Source organism: Sparus aurata, chromosome 10 (assembly GCF_900880675.1).
Source record: "Sparus aurata chromosome 10, fSpaAur1.1, whole genome shotgun sequence".
Lineage (NCBI taxonomy): Eukaryota > Metazoa > Chordata > Actinopteri > Spariformes > Sparidae > Sparus > Sparus aurata.
The window spans coordinates 17,790,730-17,812,521 of NC_044196.1; the positions used below are offsets into that span (position 1 = coordinate 17,790,730).

General features: G+C 41.7%; 2 protein-coding genes and 1 non-coding gene across 3 annotated transcripts in view; 1 reads left to right on the forward strand and 2 right to left on the reverse strand.

Annotated features, from left to right (window-relative positions):
* Positions 1 to 4,591, reverse strand: part of vax2 (ventral anterior homeobox 2) — a 29,053-nt gene extending 24,462 nt beyond the window's left edge. Inside the window, exon 1 of the mRNA XM_030429734.1 lies at positions 3,485 to 4,591. Within this exon, the coding sequence (XP_030285594.1) occupies positions 3,485 to 3,719 (235 nt within the window). The 5' untranslated portion in view covers positions 3,720 to 4,591. The remainder of the gene's footprint in view (positions 1 to 3,484) is intronic.
* A 9,443-nt stretch (positions 4,592 to 14,034) lies between these two features.
* The window catches only part of adisspb (adipose secreted signaling protein b), a 36,134-nt gene continuing 28,376 nt past the window's right edge, over positions 14,035 to 21,792 (reverse strand). The window contains exons 5-6 of the mRNA XM_030431481.1: positions 21,174 to 21,299; positions 14,035 to 16,503 (exon numbers count right to left, since the gene is read on the reverse strand). Of these exons, the coding sequence (XP_030287341.1) occupies positions 16,403 to 16,503; positions 21,174 to 21,299 (227 nt within the window). The 3' untranslated portion in view covers positions 14,035 to 16,402. The remainder of the gene's footprint in view (positions 16,504 to 21,173; positions 21,300 to 21,792) is intronic.
* On the forward strand, positions 18,534 to 18,604 carry trnag-gcc (transfer RNA glycine (anticodon GCC)). The gene has a single exon. It is a non-coding gene; the product is annotated as a tRNA-Gly (tRNA).

The following is a 21,792-nucleotide window of genomic DNA, read 5'->3' on the forward strand; positions in this document are numbered from 1 at the left end:
CGGAAGTGGCTGGAAAGCTTTACGCGTAACTGTTTACGCCACAAACAATACGTCTGTGCGTCATTAACCATCCACAACAACAACAACATACTGTGTGGGTTCTTGGACAAACAGTCATTATAGTGTAGGCTAAACTTGGCGTGTATCGACCTGTTTTTTGTGCATTTTTAATTGTTTTTTATTTTACTTTTAGTTTTAGTGTAGGGCTCTAAGGGCTCCACCCTGTTGGTGAATGAAAAAATTTAATTAAAAAAAATGCTTGTTTGCAAAGATCTTTATTTTATTTGAGGGGAAAGCTGAACTAATTAAAATTGAAGAAAAACAATATATATTAAAACTTTAGATAATGGAAATCAAAATAATATGAGACGTCCTGGATGCTGAGGGTCAGTGGTTACACCCCGCCCTGGACCAAGAAGCCCCTCGGGGTATTGTCCCCCCCAATTTTTTTTTTTTAAATCGCACAAAAAAAGAAAGAAAAAAATCACAATTCGCTCTGAAATCGTTGTATTTCTTGCTTGTAGCGTCCGAGAATATTTGTTCGTATTTATCGCATCCAGTGGCAGCGCTGGCCAGACACGGCCTCCCTCTTTGTCCGGGGTTTTGAAGTCATGAAATATGCAATCCAATAAAATATGAAGCGCCTTGAATTAAATATGAAACAAAACTGATTGGACCATAGTGTTTTCCATAGGTAGGCTACCGGCTAAAAAAAAAACAAGAGAGCGAAACAGCGAAGAGTTCAGACTGAAGTTGAATCACATCATTTAAAGTCAGATTTGAGCAGCATTTACGTATTTTGTTTTGGGTTGGGTTTTTTTTAAAGCGTAGCTATGGAACGTAAACGCAACATTCGGCGTGGATAAAGTCACGCGGGGGAACAGATGATTAAACCAAATGAATGCATCTTATATGTGCGTCCTGGTCCGAATGAATTAAACATTTTTGATCAGGCCTGATCTATAATGAATCAAGCCTCCATCTTTACGCACGCGTAAAGGCTTTGCGTACCAAAGACACGAATATACAGGCTCGCGGGCAATGTCGGTGCACGTTTACGCGTTCTCTCTCAAGACACTGAAGCTGCGATGGAAAACATTCGCAGGGCGGAGGAAGGGAAAAAATCTGCGGCTGTACGCCGACCTGCTGACCTCTCGGTGACCCTGCGGCCTCTCTGCAGAAAAAAAAAAAACCGGAGCAAGGCATCCAGACTTCAGAAAACAAATCCTCACACTACAGGCGTCGATAGCTCAGTGCGAGCTGTGGGCCTCCAAGACCTCCACCACCTCCACCCCCCCCCCCCCCCCCAAAAAAAACTGCCTCTCTCACACACACACACACACACACACTAACACACACACTAACACACACACGCAGCCCTGTCCTGCTGCAGGCCTCTTCCTCCTCTTATAATGGACACTAATAACCAGCGACCGTGTGTTGAACTAATTCACACAGAGAAAATGAACAGATCTCACATGTTGTAATCAGAAGCAGGGATGTGATATATGTAAAAAAAAAACAAACATGTAACACTCTCGTGATGATCAATAAACGTGAAAGGAACACGTTTGCAGAATTCTGCTACGATTGATCGACGCCATGTAGAAGAAGAAGAAGAAGGAAGCTGCTTTAGGCTGATTTATTTATGTAGTCACTGTAATCTCCCCCTCTCTCCTCGCCATCTTTCTTCGCCACCTCCGTCGTTTTGCTGTTTAAATTCGGTCGTCGCCACATTAATCCACTCCTCTCCGGCTAAAGAAAGTAACAGGAGACGGGCACCACTCAACCCGCCGTATATATATAAAAAAGAGAGAAATATATACCCACCAGTATTCATTCTATCCTCAGCTGTGTCCTACAGTCCTACAAGCGAGGAGTGAAAGGCCGACATATTGATTCCGTCCACACATTAAAAAAAACAACAGCAGTTAGGGCCTGCATACCGCTGCAAAAGATCCCGCACCCAAATATCGAATGCAGCTTAAATTAAGCCTTTTCTTTATGGAGTTCTGAATGGAAAAAAATTGCTACATGCTGACTTTTTTCTTTTTCGCCTATTAAATATCCTTAATGCGGAAAACTTGGCAGTGGATTTGACTGTTCCTCACACGCTATATTTCAAATTCTATTATTATTTCCCCTCACCGAGCTCGTCTATAACCGTCTGTATGTTCAGGCCCGCTTGATATAGTAGTAAAAAGCATCTTAGAGGAGAATAACCTTAACTAACCTCCCGAGTCGAGAGCGACAGGCCGCTGTACATGCGGGTCTGTATGTCAGTGAAACCTGGCGCAACCAAATCACGCACATTTGCTCAGCTATTTAATTTTCTATCATTTTGACGTGCACGAATTCATTAAACAGAAAAAAATGTTTGGAGGTGTTCAGAACCACACAACCAAATCCAACCAATCAATCAATAATTTAGAATAAAGAAAAAATAGAAACGCAGCTGCTAATAATTGTTTTCAAATCTCATCCCGAGAGTGTTTTTGTGACTGCTGTGATTTTCTCTTAATTTGCTGGATTTTATTTATTTATTTATTTATTTTTTCCAAACAGGTCTGGTGCGGCTGCCGGCCTCCTGCAGGAGGGCGTGGACACCCGGCATAATATTGAATTAAATATTATTCTGACGTTCATTAACATAGCGCTGGCACACAAAGGCATCAAGCCGGCGACCGACAAGTGCACACACACACACACACACACACACACACACACACACACACACACACACACACAGGTTTATAGTGGAGTGTGTTGTTGTTGTTTTCTTTTCTTTTTTTCTTTTTTTTGCCTCTTTGTTGATAAAAGCGACACACAGGCTCGAGGGCGGAAATTTTCACGTCAATTTTTCTCTCTCTGACACAAAAACCTTCAGCGCACATTTACTCCAGTGATCGTTCTGACTATCGATCCGGCCGATCAATTCATATATTCTCTTGCGAACAGCGTGCAAATGCTTTATTTTAAATCGCAAACGTAATTTCTTTAATTTTTAAATTAACACTGGCGGGTGTGGTCCGGTGTCACATTAATTCGGGCATCACGGAAGTGGCCATTGTTGCCCCAGCAGGAGCTCTGGTCGCGGGTCCACCCCTGCACCTGGGGTGTTGTATTGTTGAGCACTTTGTTTAGAAATTAACTTCCTGTTCCAAACGCGTTATGACACATATGTATATATTTATATTTTATGTGTGTGTGTGTATATTTATAGCACCAAACACGCAACTCCACATCCAGCTTCTTGTTTAAACACATTTCTGGTGTTTTATTTAGTATTTATTTGTATTGCTGTGACTGTCTGTTGGGAGTCATTATTCTCTAATTGGGACCATTATGGATGAAATAACAGCGCAGAAGTTAAAATGGCCTCAGTTTTCCTGGAAACTCTCGCATTTTACCAGTCTTAGAATTTCTGTTTTGTTTCGTTTTTTTGTTTGTTGTTTTTTTTTTTTTTTTGCTTCCGTCCACTTACCCCTCACTAATATCCTCCGGCAGTAGTCAGGGTCCACTCCCAAAAGTTTGTCGTGGCCGTCTTCGCTGGAGGACGTCGGGGTGGACGCTGATGTCCCCGGGGTGTCGGTGGAGCTCTGCACCGGGGACCGGCTCCCTATCTCGGCGCGGCACTTTGTGTCCATCCGGTCCGAGCACAGCGGGTTGGGTCCACAGCGGTGGTTCCCATCGCCCATAGTCGTGGCCTGATCGAACATCTACAAGTAAGTCAGACTCTCTGAGATGATCCCTCCCTCTCCGTCTGTCGCTGCTGCTCACCCTCTTCTCTCGACTTTCTTCTCCTCTTTGCAAGTGTTCTCCAGAGACGAGGAGAGCATGCCCTCCTCTCCCTCCAAATCAAAAAGAAAAAAAAGTAGATCCAGTTACAAAGGAACCATGCGGTCCTGGAACGGGACCGGGGTGCGCTTCAGGTGTCGCGGCATGACGCGCGGTTCCAGGAGTGCAAAAACCAAAGAAGAGAGAGGGGGGGAGAGAGAGGGAGAGAGAGAAAAACTCGGGATCCTTGCTCTAACTATAGTAGCGCAAGAAAACGCATGGTGCTAAGAGGGGCAACCAGATCTGTGGAGGAGCGGGGAGGTGCCACAACACTGCTCACCCACGTAGAAATAAAGTAAGAGAGGCGGGCGGTGCACAGAAAAAGAGCCCACACAGCAGCGGTCACAGTTCAGCGTGCACAGGCCGGGAGGAAACTTTCTGCCGGGTTGTCCGAGAAAGAGACAAAAAAAAAAAAAAAAAAAAAAAAAAAGCAGCAGCCTGTTACTTCAGCCCCGGTTCTGATCGGCTGCGTCTGCGGATCCGTGACTGGATGTGGTGAGATGGCCACATAAGGGGGGTCGGTGGTCTTCTGGCTTGTGGAGGGAGCCCACTAGAAAAAAAAACAAAACGAAAACCCCAGCAGGAGAGAGGGGGCTGTCGGGAAAACGAGGGGAAAATGGTCACATTTGCGCACAGATGAGAGTCTCGGGCGCTCTTTGTCAGTTTGTACAATTTGCTTCACGGCTGAAACATCACGCCTGAGCTGAGGGGGGAAACCGGCTCACACACCCTGCCTACACTACCAGAGGAGAGACGTTGGTGTGTGGATAACATTTGTGGCGACACGGGCTCCACTTTACAGAGGCAGGAACCCCGCGCGTCACTTCCTGTCCACGCGGGAGCTCGTCGCCGATTGGTCCGCGGGGCCCAGGGCACGTTTTGACAAGAGGATGAGCGGCGCTGCAGACCGGGATCAGGCACGGAGACATGAGACGATGGTTTGTGTGCGCTGTTCCCGCTCTGCGAACAGCCAGAACGCAGCGCTGGACGGGTTCTCCCCCCAGATCCAGATCGCATATTTATCGTCGGGTTTATCGGCAGGAATCTGAGCTGCGATCCCTAAAATCTGCGCAAAGTAGTGATTCACCAAGAGCTGGAAGCACCTCTGGCCCGTTGGGGTTAAACTCAAAAGTAAAAACGCGTCACGGTGTCAAATTCATATGCTCCCCAAAAATCCCTGACAGGATCTATATGTGCCTATAGGCCGATGATAAAACGCGGCCGAATTTGACGTTTTATTGCGTACTGCTTCGTAGTTGCAGCCAGTCAGACTGGCTTTCGGCCATAAAAACAGAAACCCCTCAGGTCACATTTCAATATCTTTCATAGGCATGTTTTCATGTTTAAGGTTTGCCCCCCTAATCCCATGTTTCATTAAAATGCCAGATGTGACCCAGGGTTTAGCTTTTCTATCACAAATCAAGACTTGATGGACTTTGGGGGGCCATGAAAAGAAGATTTTAAATGATGTTTACAGCTCTCGCATGTGTAGACCGATTAATGGAGGGCCAATGATGAATTTTCTAGGAATCGTCGGACATCGACGAGGAACAATCAGACGCGCGTTGTGTTTGTTTGTAATCAGAGAGCCTGAGTTCAAGGTTTTTAAATGTCTGTGTTAAGTGTTTAGGTTTCGCTTCCCTGAATGGACCCTTCATTAAAAAACACCCGATGTGGCCCCCCGGATTCAGTTTGTCGTATCTACATACATAGAGTAATATAATAGATACATACGAATAAGACAAATTTGTGATTTAGGGGACCACTGAAAGAAAAATAATAAATTATGCATGTATGGATAGTCGTTTTAGGCCCACATGTATAGGCCGCTATTATTATTATTTTTTATGTATGGATTTCTTTATTTAATTTTGGATAATCGTGCCAAATTTGATGTATCAAGGTCTCTGTGTGAGCGGATAGCCTGCAGTCATATTCACATGTATTCCTCAAACGCATTCATCATTACAATTCCCTCATGTAACAACCCAGAGCTCAGCTTTGTCTTATCAGATTAAAAAAAACCTAAGTATGCGCGAGGGAGTGCGTAAAATTCGCGATTTGTGCGCCAAAGTGAAAAAAAAAAAACATTTCACTTGACTTAACCAGTGACTTAACGTCACTGCGCCATAAAGAGCCATGACACGTAATTCCATATATATATATATATATATATATATATATATATATATATATATATATATATATATATATATATATATATATATATATATATATATATATATTAATATCCAGCTGCGTCCTTAAATGCTGCTTTTTTTAGAAATTTTTGATAAAGTTTTGTCAAATTTGTCTGTCAGATCAGCGCGAAACACCTGTGGAAACCCCAAAAAATAAAATAAGGCATCGACCTCCAGCAGCCCCGTGATGTGAGACATAACAAATGTACAGCACGCCTTTATAAAACAGTCATCGTGTAAAGCCTGCAAAAGGCGAATACGCACGGAAGTTATTGGATTCAACAGGTGTTCCCGTTATTCTGTCCACCTCAACCTCCACCTCATCCTCCTCCTCCAGGCTTTGTGTGTGTGTGTGTGTGTGTGTGTGTTTTTGCGGGGAGGGGAGATGATGCTGCGGCCGCTGCATCATCTCCCCTCCCCGCAAAAAATCCACAAAAAAAGCCTGGAGCCGTGTGTGGCACTCCTGCGTGGAGCCTCGCGCCGGACGCGCCGTTAACGCACAAGACGCACCTCGATCAGACAGGACTCAGATTGCAATTTTTTTTTTTTTTTTTTTTTCATTTTTACCGTATACCCGCGTTCATCGAGCAAGGAGGGCCCCTCGTTTTGCGGTGTTGACGGCGCGGCCCGCGGTTTGTTGTGATTGTGAGATCATTTCGGGCGCACGGAGAGGCTGGAAGAGTGAGTCTCCTCTTTACAGGTGAAACATCTCTGAAAGCAGCAACAGAACAGCAACAAAAAAAATGAAGGGGGGGGGGGGGGGAGCGAGAGAAAAAAAGGGTAGTTTTATTTTATTCTTTTTGGAGCGGGATTATATAATTATAGTTTTGCCGTGTGTGTGTTTTTTCTTATTTTTCTTATCCGAAGGGGCCGTAATTACCGCTCACAGCCCCGCGGGTCGTTACTCCTTTCAGCTGGCCTAATCTCACAGAGGATGAATGGAAACTGTCAATCAGACGCCGCACTCAGCAGCGAGACAAGAGGGGACTGATTGCCGCTGCTGTGCGCCGCGACGCACGCACGCACACACACACGCACACGCACACACACTCTCCTCCTTCCTCCCTGTGTGTTTTTACCCCTTCTCCTTTCGCCTTTACTGATGCGCAACTGAAAACTCTCCCCAAAAAAAAAAAAAGAAAAAGCAGATTTTTCGTCCACCATGTTGAACTTTCTTCTTCTTCCCCCTCTAAAGACCGCTCACATTTGGATTTCAGTCCATTAAGACACCTCTTCACTGTCATTCTGTCATTATAATATTTTAAACCATTTTTTTTTTTTTTTTTGCCATCGAGGGAGTTTTGCTGCAGGCTGACACCTCGCCGATACAACAGGCACTGAAACATTCATTCATTCACAAGCGAGTGTTGTTTCGGCACGTCTGGACTTCTGTAACACACACGCACAGTCACTCGAGTAACGTCCAGCTACTTGTACTCTACGTGAGTATTTCCATTTTCGGACTACTTTATACTTTCACTCCGCTGCGTCTCAGAGGACAATACTCTGCTGAAAGCTGCTCTACATTTATTTATTTGTTCAGAAAATACAAACAACAATCATCTTTAACTCTTTCTATATATATGCTTATCAATTTGTCATCTATGTTATTTCACTTGTAGATAAATGGATATGGACTTCTATAAAATTAGTGGTATAATGTAAAGTTACTGAGTACTTTTAAGCAGTATTTCCAGCTACTTGTACTCAACTTGAGTATTTTCATTTTTCTGCTACTTTGCACAATTTCCATTGATAGGCAGATTTATTTATAACCCAGACTTGGTTTTGGCCCTTTTCAGCTTCCATATAAGCTGTAGTGAAATGCACGCTGGGTGTACTGACGCAGTATTTCCAGCTACCTGTACTCAACTTGACCCTTTCTATTTTCTGCAACTACATACTTTTACTTTACTGCATCTCTTTACAACATTCTGGTTTAAGCTGCTCTACATTTATTTATTTTGTTCATAAAGATACAAAGGACAATCATCTTTAACTTCCTCTCTACATATATATTTTGTATCTATAGTTTTTTTACAAAGCGTTTTTGTTTTTACACTAGTTTAAAAGTCAGTATTGTTTTGTCAGTTTTGAACTTTTTTGAAATTAGTTTCTCTTTTAATTTAAGCAGTATTTCCAGCCACTCGTACTCAACTTGAGTAGTTCCATTTCCTGCTACATAGATAGACAGATTGATTGAGGCACTTTTCAACTTCCATAAAATCTTGGGTGAAATGCAGGGTACTAAGTTGTACTGAAGCAGTATTTCTGGCTACTCGTACTCGACTTCAGTATTTTACATTTATCAGCTACTTTACAACTTGACTTCGTTAAATCTCAGAGGACAACACACGCTCTGCTTTAAGCTACACTACACTGAATTACTTTGTTGCGGTTGTTCTTCATCCTGTTCCTCTTGTTCCCCGAAGTCTACACGACAACACAGTTTGACAGTTATCTTTATCTCTCTAAATAAAGGCTTTTTATTTTGACATCTGTGTTATTGAATTGTTTAATAAAAGAAGGCCGAACTAAGGCAGATTTGCACTAATTTGGCACTTTTTATCTCCTATAAAATCAGTGGGACAATCAGTGGGAACTTCACAAGTCAGAGGACAATATTATACAATATTTTTACTCCACTACATGTATTCAGCTTGTTGTTTTATTTGTTCTTCATCAGTTTCTACTGATTCAGTTGCTATAATCCTACATTAACATACACAAATATATATATATGAGACATTATATATGTGTGTGTTAGTTATTTAATAAAAAAAAACATTCTGAGGAGTATAAAAAGGATTAAAACTACATTTTAACAGTGAGCTTCTTCTCTCAACATGCCAACATAGTTCCTTTCTCTCTCTTCATAAAGAGACCTGAACTCACATTTCCTTCTACATCCAGAGTGTTTTTAAACAACTACTACATGAACATTTAATAGATGTATTACCTTACACCGTGTCATCTAATATACTGTGTGTATCACACAAATTGACGCACTGTTCCATCTTAAATCCACCAACTATAAATAAGTTGAGCTTTATCTCCATCGGCTGCAACATTTAAAAAAAGATGTTTATACAAATGTTGAAATGTTTCACCAGAGCAACATTTTAAAAGCAGGACTTTTACTCGGAACATGAAAACTTAATGTGGCAGCGCTACTTTAAATTTAAGGAAGAGGGATTTAGATCCTTTGGTGGAGTAAAACCAGCAAATCATACCCTGTTATTGCGTTAAAAATCCAAAAAAATTAAAGTTAAAAGGCAAAATATACATAAAGCACCAGAGGTAAAAGCACTTCTGATGCAGAATGGCCCATTTCAGAGTCACATATATTATATTATTCGATTATTTAATGTTGCAGCTGGGAGATAATATCAAATACTGTTAATATTTAACAGCAATTTGATTTACATGTTTTATATTAATAATCTGAAAGAAAAAGATTTAATGGTTCCGACCCGACCTGCTGACCCGAGGCGTCAGTTATTAGACGAATTTGGGGAAGAAAAGAAAAAATCATTGGAGTTTTAAAATAAAGATATTGCAGACAGCAGCACAACATGGAAATCACTGCTTGAAAAGAGCGCTTGAGTTGATTTATTTAGACTTTAATTTGCACATTCTCCTTAATCGCCATGATATGTTTATGTAGTAATTATTTTTAGATGAACACTCCCTCTCTCCTTCTGGAGGATGTTTCCTATAAATTAATTTGATCATCGCGCGGTTTTATCACCGCACGATGATCCGAGTGAACTTTAAGAGCTCAGTCAGGCGTGAAAACCGGGTTGTTGTGTTGTGTTTTTTGTTTTTTGTTTTTTGTCAGGACGATGATTAAATCGAAACCCAGTTCGATTTGAATCATACTTTTCTGGCGCACTGGAAAGCCCCCCTCTGATTGCCGCGCGTAAAAAAGGCGCATATGTCCTGCCTCATGATACTGAGCTGCCTCTGAATGCCTGCAGGCCAGGAGGAGGCAGGAAGAAGAAGAAGAAATGGAGGAAGAGGAAAAAAGATTGTTTATTTGCACCACGCACCGACTGCCTCATCTGCCCCCTCCCTCCATCCCTCCATCCCTCACTCCCTCCCTCCACCCGTGTGTGGCTGGATTGCGGCCTCGTGGAGATGAACCTGATCAATCAGATCAATCAACAGAGATTACTGTAATCCCAGAGGTCAGCGCGAGGGCACCGGGCCACTCAGAGTTCACACATCCCACACACAAGCTCCACGCTAAGTCTGTGCAGGAATGGCAAACCTGTGTGAGCCGCGCTGCGACTCAAAAACCCGCGACGCTTTATCCACAAACACACGAATTACAGAAAAAAAAGCTTCCGGCTGACTTTCAGCACATAACATTTTTTAAAAAGCCTTTACAAGAGGCAGCGGAGTTATAAAAAACGCCCCCGTGAACTCATTAATAGGCGCATTTTTTTTTTAGTGGTTTCAGTGATTGTTGACGAAAATGCGCAGCAGGAGCCTGAACTGCACACTGGCACGCTTGCGAGGCTTGCAGGTGCGTTCACGGAGCTCAGTTTAAACAAAACGTGTGGACGGAACAGAAAAGAGAAAGGGGATGGAGGATGAATCTAAAACACACGCGTGATCATCATCCACACGAACAAGACAGACAGGCCTCGACTTTAAAACTAATCCCGACTGAGTGAAGTCGAGTCAGAATTTGGCCTTTTTCGCCGTAGTCTGGCAGAATAAAATCATGTCCGGCTCCCAGAAGGTAACAAACTTTTACGTCTGTTTTGCAGGCGGCCCCTCGCAGTTTCTCTGCATGTGGAGAGAGAAAAAAATCAAAATAAACAAAAACAAGAAAGGCCCGAGTGAATTAATAATGCGCGGTTTATCTGCTCGATAAAGCAGAATACACCGGACGTGAAGGCGAACGTGCAGCAGGTGTGATTTCGTTTAAACGAGCCGCTTCAAACACACCTGTACCTTTCACGGGCGCGCCGCGCGGAACTGCGTTTGATTTTAACGAAATTTAGGCCGCGCGAGAAATACACGACCCGTTATCAGGAGACAATTAATTCTGAGGAGGAACCAAGTGTTGCTAAAAAACTCGGCTTTGTTTTAAAGTGTGCAGACCGAGTGTGGTTGCAGTAATGAGCCGATTGAGTTGATTAGGAGTGTGAGTTTGTATTTACTGTCAGTCAGTGAAGCGCGGCTGAACAACACGATTTCAATAAACAAAATGCCGATTAAAAGATTGAATGGCACGCTTTTAAATCATACATGCACCTGTAAAAAGTAATTAAATTAAACGTTAATAAAAGATATTGCATTAAAAGGGACTGTTATTAGCATTTCTCGGTAATTTTATTCCAATTCTCCTCAAATTAAACTCTTTTATAATCGTGTATTCTCTTATTTGACCTCCTGCAGACTTCAGAGCTGAACAATATTTATTACCACGCGTGAATCCCTCACACGCCCGCGCTTTAGTGCGCGTTTACTCCATATGGACCCAACGAACAGACACACACACACACACACACACACACAGCAGCAGGCCTCACACTAACACTACTATCAACACTCAAACACTTGTTTCGTCGCATAACAGGCTCTTTAAGTCGATTTTCCACCCCAAACGCCATGATTATTTAAAAAGCATTTACAGGCTGAATTAACGCACATTAGTTGTTGAATTAAACCGCGCTCGTCGTCACGGAGGCTGCGTGTGCGTAAAGAGAGAGCATGTGAGCGAAAAAGGCCAGAGAACGACCATATTATAAACATTTGTTCCTCTCGTCTCCATCGTTATGATACTTATAAAAAGACTAGATGCGAAACATCCGGCAGGTTTCCTCCTGGTTGTCTGAGATCATCCAGGAGGAGCTGGAGACAAACCACGCGCATCTCCTTCAAAACTCTCCTTTTTAATTCAGACACCAAGCACTTTTTTGTTTTTTGTTTTGTTTTTTGTTTTTATCTTTATCGTCCAAACAACCACTAATAATCAACGAATGTCAGAGTATTCGTTCTTGTTGTCAGCGGGCATCATTATTAAAGATGTGTTATATAAAGTGTTGTTATGATAAAAAAAGCTGCACTAATTTTCTATTTTTATTTTATTTTATTTTTTGCATTAAAGCTCTGAGGTTTTCTTGCCTCGTAGTGTTCACATATATTCATAACTGTCTTCATGGTGTGGGAGCAGGTGTGGTGTGGCACAGCTAAAACTTAAAAAACTTCTTCATGGCATGCCCTCTCCTGACAGCCAGCAGTGGAAGAGTCCCTGTTCTGGTTCAGATTGGGTTTGAGCGAGGGTTTATTGCTGCACTTCATGTGTTATTTATTGGTCTAAAAGTCCCAGCTGCTCCCTGACACCTCACAGATTTCATCGACGTGGTGTGTAACCGCTCTAAAGGCATTGTGTGGCTGAAATGTCCAAGGCGAACATAAAATCTACCTGTATAAAATTCTTACCAAGTCTGGAATGTAATTGTTCACATCATTTATCCTCAATTTCCTCTCCAGACAAAGAAAATGATCAATACATCCACATTTTAAGCTAACGGAAGGCTTAAAGAGGCAGATAAATACACTTGAATAATAGCAAATCATTAATAAATGATATTCATAGTTAATTAAACTTAAGCTGATAGTAATTTCACCATTAACAAACAATCAAATGCTTTATGAACCATTTGTTAAAAGCTAAAGTTGCACCTTGTGTTTGCAAACCTTCACACCCACTTAACAAATGGTTTATAAAACATTTTATTGTTTGCTAACAGTGAACTAGAGGAGCTCTTTGTAGTTTTTGGGAGAAAACTTCAATCAGAAGAGAAAAATCTTCATTGCATAAACAAACTTAATAAACAAACTCTCTTTGTTTTCATGTCTGAATAAAGTGAATAAACAAACTGACCTCAAAGGGCAACACAGTGTCCTGCTGTTTAACTTTGTTTATATGTGGCGGGCCCTGCCACCTTTCTAGCTTCAAACCGTGTTCTTGGACCTTATTTTGCTCTTAGAACAGCTCATTTTATTCAGCTAAATAAAAAAATACATATTTCTGAGTTTGAATATTACCTCTATGAATTTTGAGTGTCTTTTCCAAAACTTCATACGCCCCTTTAATGAGGGTTATTGTCAAGTGTTACCATGCAAGTACGACAATGTTAAGGGTTTATTATTCAGTAGGTAACAAGTTTTTTTTTTTTTTTTTTTTAAATGTAGATGTTTTCAGTGCAAATCATTCTCTTAACAAGCGAAGCAAAGCACACTGTTTTACGATAATAGCTGGGGAAAAAAATCCAGAAATCAGATGATAAAGTATAAAAGATACGTAGGATTTTTTTTAAAGTAACCATTTTACTTATGTGGACCTCGATCTGAACAACAGATTTGGTAAAATGGCAGCAAATCGTCGTAGAGTCTTAACGGTTAAACATTAACAGGTTCCAAAATGTCAAAAAAATGAAGACGCCGACCACCTTATCATCACCACCTTGTTGCTGCTGCTCTAATATGCACATAACATCTATGGATACATGTGGATAAATATATACAAGTTATGTGTTTGTGTAGCATGAAGGAATTCACGAACTTCATCATATTTTGCAACAAATAAATCACAAATATATCACCTTGAAGCTTGAATTCTCACATATCCGGGGCTGATTTCCATCTCTTCACACACCAGTTGAATCCAACATGAAGTGTTTCCAGTAAGTTATACTGATCGTGTTAGTTATTGCTCTGTAAAAACAACACATCTGATGCTCGCGAGGTGAAACTACACCGAGCTCGGACCAGATAATTAACCGAATTAAACCCAAAGTAACGCCACGTTCATCTGGAATGTCGGTGTGATTAATTCAAAGTAAAACCTGAACGTTTCTCCACTGGCATGAACAGATATTTTGTACAACCGAGGTGTGTCGGTGCAGCAGTGCAGACTGCCACCAAGTGTTTCCTGCCGTGAACTGACACGAGCTGACAAAACGAGTCCCAAAACTCAAACATACACACATTTTTATTCATTTTTGACATAACAAAATACAAATCACACACACGGTGGGGGGCAGATATCAACAAACACACTGCTACATTCTTGAAACAGTAACCTATCGAGCACTTCAGTTTTTACACCAAGAAGAAAACAAACCGGACCTTGACACTTTAATACGCGCAAGCAAACATCAAATAAACCTATTTAATCTACACCAACTAGAGAAATTACACGGAGTCCTTTCCTTTAAGGCCGATGTATTCAGTCGGGGTAAAACAAAACAAAACAAAACAAAAATGTTGATTCACACGGGAGGAATTGTCGAACAGGAGGGTGTGGTAGGGAGACAGTGCAGCCAGATCATGGCACTTGCTCTATAAGTACAGATATGAGTGAAGCAGAGCTGAGAGGGTGATCACTGATCTCTGAGACAGGACCAATGAGTCAGGTACACCTGTATGAAGGAAGCTGATGGAAGAATCAGGATTTAACACTGGGATGACAACAAACAGGCAGCTGGATGCTGGTTTTTATGGTCCAATGCGGTCGTCTGGTTGGTACAGTTTGTGTAGATGAGAAACGGGGCGGTGCAATGAAAGGCACTTGAGTCGCGTCTGTCTTCTGAAGGCTTCATGAATCCGAAAGAAAAAGAAAAAAAATCCCCCCCTGAACTCTTCTGGACGAGCTGCAGCAGGTTTTCTTAACGGAAAAAAAACGCTTCAATGCAAGATTATTACAACTACCGATCAATCTCATGGTTATATTCTTGATTAGGAGATCAGTAGTTTGGTCAGAAAACACTGAGAAAATCTGATTAAATGCATTAGTTGTCAAGTATTAAATTAACCGCTCACTGTTCTGATAATAGCTCATTCGGTACGGGTAACGTTAAGAAAAAAAAAAGTTACAATTCTCTGATTCCAGCTTCTTAAATGTAAAAATCTTCTGGTTTCTTTCCTCTTTGACAGTAAACTGAATATCTTTGGATTGTGGACAAAGCAAGACATTGGAGGACGTCTTCTTGGGCTTAGGGAAACACTGATTGACATTTTCCCCATTTTCTGACAACAACTCATCGATTGAGCGTTCCTGTAAAACAACCGTTAGCTGCAGCTCTACCCCAAAAGCCCAAAGTGGCGTCTTTAAATGTCTTGTTTCGCCAGAACAAGAGTCCAAAACCCAAAGAAATTACATTTACAAAGACAAGAAAATGCAGAAAATCCACACATTTGCAAAGCTGTGTCTCAAATCGTTCATGTATTGCTTCAGCTCAGATTAACACCATCAAAAACATCTATAAGTGATGTTGCATCAATGGTTAAATCTCTCCTTTTTTTTTTCAAATTCAGTGAAAAACTGAATGTTCAATATGTTTGCTGAAGTCTGGTAGCAAGAAAAACGTTTCAGTGCTCACAAAGATGGACATTAAACTTCAGAATTTGGTGTCCATTCCTTAGAATATAAAATAAAATGCTTCTTTCGAGATGCACTATTTAACACAATTGTTCCGTAATCAGGCAGAGATCAGTCACAGAAAAAAAAAAGACATGATTAATTTCATATAGCTGGAAAACATGTTGAGAGGCATTCTGAGAAAGTTCACACATGCGGTTTGGGATTTCCTTGAAAACGCGGAGAAGAACTTCTGTCGATGCGTTCAGGGGCAGGTTGAGGAGAAAACAGGAACGACAGATTCGTGAATTACACCTCGTGAAATATTTGAATATTTCCTTTAAATGGAGAACACTGCAGCAGCGCTCCAGACAAGCCTTCAGACAGGAGGAGCAGTAAATACAGTGGTCTGCGGTGACCCCTAATGGTTACACAGAGGTATTACAGTTCAACTCTTCTCCCTGAATTGTGCACATTTGTACAGCTTCCTACGGATCAACTTCAAGCTGCTTAATGAGTAAAAGAGCCCTTGTTTACTCCCTCAACTTTAACGCCATGTGTACATCAGGGAAAGAGAGAACTGGAGCACGAGAGGCAGTGAGAAGGATCTAAGGCTGCACTGATCCAGAGATTGGCAGAGCGCTGCTGCCCTCTAGAGGCTCAGACTGGGAAACACAACGGGAAACATCACGGCGTCATCGGGAGAGCTGGAGGAGTGGAAGGAAAGCAGACTGACGAACTGTCCATTCAGTGAGCGCCACAGCGGAGGAATGTTTATGTCCATTTCCTCTGAATCCACAACTGAACACTGAATCACATGCTGCACAATACGTGGCACTAAATCATCTGTGTGTGTGCGTGTGTGTGTGTACTGTTTTCTATTCAGGACAATGGCTAGTGTGGGGTGTGTGTGACTCAGTAGGTGTGCTGTTCTACGCTGTGTGTGTTTGTGTGTACTGGATGTGGAGCAGGAGCTTGAGCTTCAGTCAAACCCTTGCCAGTCGCTCTGTTCGGAGTCGTACTCCAGCTCCACGCCGATGCAGCGAACGCCCTCCAGCAGCATGGGGGTACCGTGGTGACGATCTGTGGAGCGCAGAGAGAGACAGAGAGAGAGAGATTTCAGACAGAGTGTGAACACCTGCCAACACTTTTAACGTGACCAATCATGTTTGGATGCCAACAGAGGGCACACAAATCCAGCTGCAGCACTTGTAAAGAGTAGATGTAGTCGGCCATATTTGTTCGACACATGTAGTGACTGAATGATGCGACTCTACGGTTGCTCTCATGCCCTTGGAAAAGCAAACTGGTTCTTAAAAAGTTCACACAAGGTTTTAACCAACTCTGGGCCAGCACCTGGCACCAGACCAGAACCAGCACTTGAGTCGCTTTGGTTGAAAAGGGGCATCAGTGTGATGTGCACTATTTATTTTTATTATATATTTCGTCCAAAGAGTTTTTTATTACCAGCAGTTGGATTAATGTTTGTACACTACGGCCATTAGTGTGTTTACTATCAAGAAATAAAAACTAATGAAAGTATCTAACTGTAATTAATTATTTAGGATCCCTTTTTCCTTAAAGGTTTATGAAAAAAAGTTTATTGAGCAGAAACAGGCACCACTCTGAACACACTTATAAAAGTGCTTTGTAGTAAAACTTTAAACCAGTAAAATGTGCCCAAATGATAAGACAATAAGATAAAATAAATGACAAATAAAAGAAAGAAGCGGACAGAAAAACACAGCAGTGATGAAATGTGTAAAATAAAAGACTTCACTGTTGGTTAAGGCGACACTTGAAGGTGGAGTGCAACGCCAGTCGTCAGATAGCCTTTTTCACCGCCACGTCAACAGTTTCTTTCCAGTGTTCGCACCTAATTTTTAGCATTTCGGAATAAATTTCAAACTGATTAACCATCTGACAAGAAGCTCTGATGGAGTATACTGCTGCGCTGGAGGTGATTTTGAGGTGAGATTCCTCCACATTGCTGCAGAGAAATGTAACCAAATGTGTACCAGAGACAGAGAAAGACACCAGGAAGAAGATGCAGACAATGAATTTTACATCTAAATGGAAGCCTGATGATGCAAGATCCAGTTGTTGTTGATCTGATTTGCGGATAAAAAGTGGATAAAAACCACAACATACGAGTGAATATGGGACAGCATCATCATCATCAGCATACAATCAAAGAAACAGAGAATGTTTGTTAAAAATAATGAATCCATTGAAGTGGTAGCAATAATATAGAGCTGCTTAGCAGAGCAGTCAAGCTTGCTTTTATGAAACTTTAAACTTATTGCTCTTTGCTCAGGAGGGGGGCTGTGTCTCCAAACAGATGGAGAGGAACAAGTTCCTCCAAGGAGACAGTCAGAGCCGGCCAAGACTGACCTTGCCTTCTGCAGAATTTGTCTTTTGTGAACACCTGCCAAAGAAAGCTGCCGCTTGCCAATTATTTTGCTTGTGTGGACAAGCTTTCAGTTGAGACACGAACAAAGAAGAACGCCATGTTTCTCGAAATCTGTGAGGGTTGAAAATGATGCACATGTTCTGGCTCGACTGAACCAAACTTGGTTGTGTGTTTTCAAATGAAAGTTTACAGTCTAATATTGTCAAAACTGCAGGAGTATAATCCATTGAGCGTGTGCACGGCGTGGGACAAAGAGCCGACTGAGGCGCTCAGCTCAGGGCAGCGGTCCCCCTCGACCCCCTCCGATGAGGAAGTATCGGGTTACGTGCAGTCTAAGACCCTCCCCTTCCATGTGGGCCACAGAAACCTCCCATTCACACGTCTTCACTCTGAAAAGCTGCAGAGCGCAACACAAGGAATGATCACTGGTGTTAAAACTATTCACCCTGTGCCGTTACAAACAGATGACCCTCTTCAGCTCCTGCTCATAGTGACTCCTGCACATCAGTTTAGGTAAATATCGAGTTTAACACAAACAAAAAAAACATTAGTTTCCTATCCAGAAACCTTTCACAGTGATCTCCAGTCAATAAACGGCCCAAATTACACATTTTAAATGTTCTTTTTAGCTTCCCTAGTGCACCACTTTGAGCCTCACTCACTATCAAATCTCCAGAATGCCCCTTTTGCCTTCACAAATGCATTGGTGGTTCAGTGGTAGAATTCTCGCCTGCCACGCGGGAGGCCCGGGTTCGATTCCCGGCCAATGCAAACATGCTTTTCCCCCGCACCACTATGTACCAGACTGAGAGGAATCACTGTGCAGGTCGACATTAATGTTTTTCAGGATTATATAAACGTACTCATCATCTTTAGGGCAACAACTAATGACTCTTTTCAGTATCGATTACTCATTCTATTATTTTTAAATTAATTGTTTCATCTCTGAATTGTTGAAAAATGTCCAAATTAGCGGCAATCGGTTGTTTTGTCCAACAAAAAATCCAAAAACCCCAAAATAGTTAGTTTAGAATGATTTCAAATCTAGTAGAGCTTCAAATACTCACATCTGAGGAGCAGGAAATGCAAAAATGTGGGTATTTTTGCTCAGTGAAAGACTAATAATGATTCAGCGACTATTGAAATATTTCTTTTTTCCCTGCAAATATTTTATCTACTGCTTCAGAACTAATAATCATAATTAACACAACGTCAAAGATGTTAAGAGGCTGACATAGGGCTGCAACTTACAATTACTGAGATTATATCAAATGTCTTGTTTCGTTCACAACCCAAAAATATTAAGTTTAATGTGATAGAGGAGTAAAGAAGCCAGAACCAATTGATCTAATAGTCAGTTTAAAAATGTTTGCTTTAGCAGTGGTGTATTCAGACCATATTGAACAGCAGTAGTACAATATCACTGATCTAAACGCAGCACTATGGCTAAGAGTCAGAGCAGATGTGGAGGCAGAGCTTAATCCTTTGATCTGGTTGTCAGCCAGCCCTCAATTACACGCACGCACACACACACACACACACACACACACACACACGCACACACACACACACACATCTGGACAGATGATCTGGCTACGCTTTGTGTGTAAAAATAAACGCTCGGCAAACACAACCGCTGTTCATCCTCCAACACACGCATGCATGCACACGAAGAAATGCACACACTGCTTGTACTATATTTACATACGGAGACGCCCCCTTTACCTAATTCTCCATCTGCTGACACAGATATGTCTTCCCGACACTGATTTAAGAGGAGGAAATGCAGATTCATTAAGGGGGCTTTTCTATGGCAGACAACACAACAAGAACAGTTTAAGAGAGCTGATTGTATTTACTGTCTTACACCTGAAGAAACTATCATTTGAGCGGGACTACCAAGGATTTCATGCCTCCTTGGGGTACTTGGGTGCTCCGGAGATTTTAAAACACATTTCTATCATGTGTTTTCATTGTATTAACGACCATAAACCACATTAAGCTTCCAATTTTAAGGGCTGTTGGTGATAAACAAAGTGCTGGTGAAAGAGCAGAGAGTCACCAGCAGGGGGCAGCAGCACACAGGAAGATATTGGAAGTCCTCCTTTAAATCTCAAAAAGCCAGAAGTAAGAGATTCCAAGGTGTTGGGGGTCAGCTGTAGTAAACTTAAAAAGATTTTTTATTTTTTTATTTTATACATCAAGTGATTAACTGAGATAAGTAATGTCAGATTAAAGGATGAGTCGTGGAAATAATCATTAGCTGCTGTCTTACTATGAAGATAAAAAAGGCATCACGGTCTCTTCTAAAGACTGTGTGGCTGCTTCAGAGTGTTTCTGTCTTTGGTGTCCGTGCTTGGCGTGGGTTTCAATCTCCAAAAAAGTGTAAGTTACAAGCCACTTAAATTCAGCTAACTGCTAAATTACTCTGGTTTTCTGATAAGGAGTCCCTTGCACTCTGAAGAAGTGATATACGTGATGAGGGATAATGGATCATCAGTTCAGTGGGGTCAAAATTGAACGCAAATTGTAACTGAATAATAAAAAGAAAGTTGGCAAAAGCAACTGCAAATTGACATTTTCGTTCATCTACTTCTGTTAGGGGAATATCAGGAGTTGGCTGAATGACCTCAAAAGTGGAGATTTTCTAAAAAGGTCCAAGTTCACGATTTGTGATTTTTTCAGAATCTTGTTTGCTGAAAATGTCAGAAAAGGCGGGGCCTGGAAAGTTCATCTTTCAGTGGATGGTTTCTTCATAATTTTACACATTTCAGGTGAGATTGTTGCGATTTCCTACAGCTTCATCTGTTTTATACATTAGCATTTCTTGTTTCATGTTACCCACCCGCTAACTCGCTCGCTGTTGGTGTCCTCACAACTTAAACCACTCGAACACCAAATATATCACGAACACTGCTGCTTCCCATTTTGGAACAACAAGCTCACAACTTACATTTTAGGTGTCATTTGTTTGTTTGTTCTTCGGTTAATTTGAGGAAGCTCACAGCCTCTCCATTGCAGCGCTGATCCGATGTCAAATTCATCTGCTGCTATTTTTCATCTCTTCAGACGACGCATCTTTGTCTCCATGGATGAACAAAGTGTTTGACCTCTTTGACCCCCTTTTGCAATATTAAACTTTTTTTTTTCTTATTTCCGTTTCCTTTAAGCTTTTCTATACGCTAAGTGAAATTACACGTGAAAGCGAGCGGTGTGGGAACTCGCACACAGTTTCCCAAAAGGTCATCTACAGGCTGCAGTGTGATGCAATGTGTACTCTACATACAGCCACAGGGACATGAGATTATTATCATTTATCACACTGGTAAAGTAACCTCACCCATGACTCTGGCGTGAACTTTGACTCTAACACAGACGTCCTCGTTGGTCTCGCTCAGCAGCAGCACCTCCTCACACAGTACTCCCTCCTGCTGGGCCATGTACTCGCACGTCACCTTCAGCCCTCCTGAGAAACACAAACAGCAAAAAAAAAAAAAAAAGAAGATAAGATTTCTTCTTTATTGCAGATTTGTTCTTTGTCTCCCCCCGTGTGAGGCGACGTTATGAACATGGATCAGACTGTTGCCAGCGCAGTGAAGAGAAGAAAAAAGAAAACATGATGGGAATCACTTTTTCACAGCCGAGAGATGAGTAAAAAATATGTTAAAACGCGACTAAACTCGCACACAGCTCCCGACCCAGTGTAACATAAAGGGTGGGATAGTACCTAAAGGTCAATAACCTGCTTCAGTTACAGGCCTTCAGTGGGCACGACTCCCAGAAATATTAGAGGATAACCTTTAGCCTAAATGAGAAGGTTTAGTGTCTGGACGTTTGCTGCTACTCTTCTGACAAAAAGCTTTCTTTTATCCGGGGCAGGTTCATGGCATTTGGGGGTTTACCACTTTTAACAGCACAACGTGACAGGAATTCAACAGAAAAACATGAGGTTGAAAGTC